Source organism: Myotis davidii, unplaced genomic scaffold, assembly GCF_000327345.1.
Source record: "Myotis davidii unplaced genomic scaffold, ASM32734v1 scaffold329, whole genome shotgun sequence".
NCBI classification, from domain to species: Eukaryota; Metazoa; Chordata; class Mammalia; order Chiroptera; family Vespertilionidae; genus Myotis; species Myotis davidii.
Window position 1 is genome coordinate 2,284,820 of NW_006300374.1, and position 5,236 is coordinate 2,290,055.

General features: G+C 39.0%; 1 protein-coding gene across 1 annotated transcript in view; it reads right to left on the minus strand.

Moving 5' to 3' along the window:
- Positions 1 to 3,820: 3,820 nt before the first annotated feature.
- Positions 3,821 to 5,236, minus strand: part of UBN2 (ubinuclein 2) — a 79,922-nt gene continuing 78,506 nt past the window's right edge. The window contains exon 18 of the mRNA XM_015572664.1: positions 3,821 to 4,290. Within this exon, the coding sequence (XP_015428150.1) occupies positions 4,241 to 4,290 (50 nt within the window). The 3' untranslated portion in view covers positions 3,821 to 4,240. The remainder of the gene's footprint in view (positions 4,291 to 5,236) is intronic.

The following is a 5,236-nucleotide window of genomic DNA, read 5'->3' on the forward strand; positions in this document are numbered from 1 at the left end:
ATCAAAGGGGGAGTAGGCATGAAAGAATGTACTAATACACCATCAGGACTTTGTAACTTCCGATTAACCTCACTTCTTTTCCCAAAACCTTTTCTTCAGGCTGTTTTAAAACCATGATTTCTCTTACCCTTCAATTTCAGAAGCACAGGAGAAAGAATTATAATCGACTTGTAATGGAATTATTGCTTGCATTGACTTTGGAGGCTCTGAATGAGCTTAACACTTTGCTCCCAAACAGTCTCCAACAGGGGCTCAGCACTGCTATCTCTGAAGACAACTCTGCCGACCATTATTGCTTGTGAATACTGAGGATTAATTTGTATGTACAGTAATAGCTTATACATTAGTGAAGGCAATTTAAAATATAAGACAATTGAAAACAAACAGCTTAATTTTCCTGATTTAAGAATCCCACTGAATGGGATGTAATTAAGTGTGCTGATTATTTTTGCATTGGGATATTATTAACGCTCTTCAGAAATACACACTGCTCTATATCCTTTTTAATAACTTACCATTTTAAAAAATAAATGCAAAAATATACTATGAGTCACAAGTCTCTGTCCTAAAAATAACCAATTTATATGTTTGTTTTTAAGTAAGAAAACTGTAAAGATAGCTGACCATAAATATGGACATCATTTTTAACGTTATGATCTAGAAAAGAAATAGTTTTGTATTTACATGTAGAAATTCGCTGATCATACTTATCTATTAAGAAATATAAGGATGTTTGTTTCACTTGTTTAACATAAAAAAAGGGTACTCTTGACTGAAATGGATATATGTTAGTGAAAATGGGGGGGAGGGAGGAGGGGTGGAGGAGGTTGGGTCTGGCAGCAGTTCCCAAGATACCAAGACTGAAGAGAACAGAACATAATCTCCATATATGTGGACTTCTCAGAGCCAAGGGCCTTCAGATTACTTTTTTTAAAAAATATATATTTTATTGATTTTTTACAGAGAGGAAGGGAGAAGGATAGAGAGTTAGAAACATTGATGAGAGAGAAACATTGATAAGCTGCCTCCTGCACACCCCCTACTGGGGATGTGCCTGCAACCGAGGTACATGCCCTTGACCCGAATCGAACCTGGGACCCTTCAGTCTGCAGGCTGATGCTCTATCCAATGAGCCAAACCGGTCAGGGCCTGATGCTTGTTTAAGATATCTTATCACACAGGTGGAAAGTGGTCACCACAGTTTTTATTTCAGAGAAGAACAGGCTAAGGTGTATCACAAAATTGCAATAGTGATGATCAGACCCTTATTTGAAAGATATTAGTGATAAAGTCTGAAAAACAAGGATTTGGAGAAGGGAGTAGAAGAGATAGAAACCTCAATGATGTGAGAAAATCATTGATTGGTTGTCTCCTGCACTCCTGCACTACTGGGGATCGTGACCTGACCAGGAATCAAACCAGGACCTCTTGGTTCATGGGTTGACGCTCAACCACTAAGCAATACCAGCAGAAAGACACTGATGGTTTAGAATTTAGATGTGTAGGTGGTCAAAAAATCATCAACCATTTTTTAGTGACTTGTCATATCATTTAAGTTTCGAAAGTCTTTCCTGCAGAAGTTTGAGTATTTTTTAATTTTTTTATACCATTTTAAAATATATTTTATTGATTTTTTACAGAGAGGAAGGGAGAAGGACAGAGAGTTAGAAACATTGATGAGAGAGAAACATTGATAAGCTGCCTCCTGCACACCCCCTACTGGGGATGTGCCTGCAACCGAGGTACATGCCCTTGACCCGAATCGAACCTGGGACCCTTCAGTCTGCAGGCTGATGCTCTATCCAATGAGCCAAACCGGTCAGGGCCTTCAGATTACTTTTAATGGTTAGTTATAAAATGATACTGGGGGAAGAACTGATAAACCTCTTTTTCTCCAATGACAGCAGAATCACCAGGGAATCCTCACAAGGTATAATTCAGAACTGATGATGGAGTTATTAAGAAATTAAAATTATTATTTCTTGACTTAAAATAGAAATGAAGTTATATATGAATAAATATATGCACACACACACACACACACACACACACACACAAATAAGTACATGCACAATTATCAGCAGAAAGAGATTAACATGCACTCTGTCTTCTCTCCTGGTATGGGAAGTAAAACAAAGGCTAGCTTCCCAAAGGAAAACTCCTACATAGCGTTAGCAAAGACTTCTACCCGCCCCCCAAATTAGATAAAACTTAGATAAAAGAGGTATGCTACATTGGAATAACTCAATTGGGAAAGCTTGCCTAATTAAAAAAACAAATTGTAATCAAACATACTCAATTCAAGTCAAACCTCTTTGCAACATCCCAATATCCTCCCAAAATATCTACCAGGGCTGATGCAATATTCAGATTTGTTTTACTGGTAATCTAAATTCTGAGATGCAAGTAATTATATCAATGATTCCTTTGAAATAATCTTTTGCTCTTACTGTAACAAGTTTTTGGAACTGAAGTTTTCAGTTACTTATTAACTTTTTGCTGTGAAGCCAGCCAATGTGACTTTGAATTCAAATATAGGTTTACAGATCTGAACAGATCTGCAGTAATTTATTCACAGTCCTACCGGCTATTTGGAACTTTTTCTTATAAAAGGAGAAAAAGGGCCTGGTTAATACTCTTATTTGAATAAACCTAACAGTATAGGGTGATGTGTGATGAAAACATACACAAGCAATGTTGCGTCTATCAATCTGATGTGGCTCTTTTGGTTAGTCTATCATTAAAAATGGACCAAGCTTACACCATTCTTGGGTACACTTTGAAACATTTAGAAGCCTAAACAGGAAGGAAAAAAAAGAGAGAAAGAAAAGAAAGGCTAGAATGATGAGGTGTAAAAAAAAAAAAAAAAAAAAAAAGGATCCAAACAAAGCCATAAATTTCTCCCTTAATGTCCTTTGTTGAATGTTATTTGCATAAGGACACCATGATAACTACAGAGTCTTACTATCTGCAGATTTACTCACATGTCAATATTCTGAGTCAATATTAGGAAATGATCCAAATCAATTTCACTACACTGGATATAGGGAGTAAAAATACACTGTGATTTTTATAAAAAATAATCCCTTGTACACACATGATTCGAATGTAATTTCTCCCTTTAAAATACTATCTTGAAAAATTCCAAAAATATATATATATATGCTATTTGAATGACCAATGTAGAAGCATGTGTAGTACACACTTATAGCTGTTTATATCAATATTTAATAGTCACCTGAAGTACCACTTAGCTAACAGAACAGAAGTTGCGAACTGAGGTGAAGTTGGGAGAAATTAGTTCATAGTGTAGACCTGCAAGGGCTAAGAGCATCAAAGCCAAAGCCCTACAGCCAAGATCCCCATTTCTCAAGAGAAAAATGTGAACAGTCACATTTTAACATCAAGAATGGAAATAAGAATTAATGTCAATACCAGATGCACAAATCACCTGAAGAAGAGAGTTAAGTACCTGCTTCTGAAAGGAAGATGAAATTGACCCTTTTATAAAAAGGGGACATCTAAGTTTCGTCTGTTAAGAGCAACAGGCTCAATTTCGTGACTTTTAAAAATCTCGATGATTTAATAATACATATCACTGTGCTAAAATAACTTTCCTGAAGCATCTCTAGTCCACTGATTCACATGGGGAGTTGCTACACACTGGGGAAGATTCAAGTTTGTTCAGGATTTTTGAGGGTATAGTATTTTCTATGGTCTGTATCAGACATAAAGTCATTATTTTTTTTGTATGGCATATTTGCTCCACAGTCCGTCCACTCAAATAGACATGATCCTTACTCCTGACAAACTGACCTAATTCCAGATATATTGCCTTTTATTATGCAATTATGACTATACATGTTCAGATCCAACCCCCAGGATGGATGGAGTTTACCCAAATCCTCAATTTTCCTTCTTCCTCCCTCAGGGGGAAAAAACAAATTTGTACTTCTGTGGGTTTGACAACTGAGTCTCTTTTAATTCAGTTAATATGGTAACTTTGTCTTTCTTTAGAAGAGACCAAAAGTCACTAACTTTGCATGAAAGCATTTCTTCCTCCTGCACCTGGCTTTACATCAAGTAATGTTTTCTTTCCTTTTTCCTCCTCACCACAGTGCTTGGGACGAGAGAATGTAAACATCGACAGAACAGCAGCCCTATGACCACATGAGTACTTTCCCATCAGGTAGATTCCATCAGCCAGCTGAGTGTCTCATCTCCTTTGCTTGTTGGGAAGTCACTGAGATTTCCGTGGCAATTTAGTGTCCCCTTTACTTTGGCCTCCATCTAAGAAAAGAGATGTTTAATTGGTATGGGAAGGCATGGTATTAAAAATAGATTTAAGAAGCAAAGCAAAAAGAATAATTAACTTTTAATTTTTATATGGATTATATTGCTAAAGAGATAACCTTTAACATAAAACATGCTATATATAGCATTATAGAGGTTGAAAAAACATATAGGAGATAAAAACTCAACAAGAATGATTCTCTTATCCCAAATGACTGTGGTTTAGTAGGTTTTCAGCATCCTACAAATACTATTTCAACAAATATTTATTCCTAGAGGCCTGGTGCAGGGATTTGTGCACATTGAAAGGAAATTACTTAGAAGGTGGCTGGCGGGGCAGGACTGGGCGAGACGGCCAGACACACCCTGGAGTCAACCTCCTGCGGTCCCTCCCCAGCTGGCCGCACCTAGGCTGGCGCCAGGCTTAAAGGATGTCTGCAGAGTGAGCAGGGTCCTTACAACAGGTGGGGTCCCTTGGCCTGGCCTGGAGGGATTGGGGCAAAATAGGCTCTCTGACATCCCCCAAGGGGTCCTGGATTGTGAGAGGGCTGTTCTCAGGTGATGCACCCTGAAATCAGGCTTCCTCCCCTCTGGTTCCAGGTGCATCACCCGAGAACTGCAGCTGCCAAGTCACCACAGCTCCTATGTTGAGCATCTGCCCCCTGGTGGTTATTGTGTCACAGCTACCGGTCGGACAGGACAGTTAAATGGTCGGGTGGTCAGTTAGGCTTTTATATATATACTAGAGGTAGAGGCCCAGTGCATGAAATTTTTGCAAGAGTAGGCCTTCCTTCCTCTGGCTGCCAGCACCGGCTTCCCTCCGGCCACTAGCAAGCACCCAGGACCCAGGCTTCCTTCTGGCCGCTGGCAGGCACCCAGGACCCAGGCTTCCCTCGTAGCCCCAGCTTCCTCCAGAAGGTCATCCAGAAGGGCATCCGGAAGG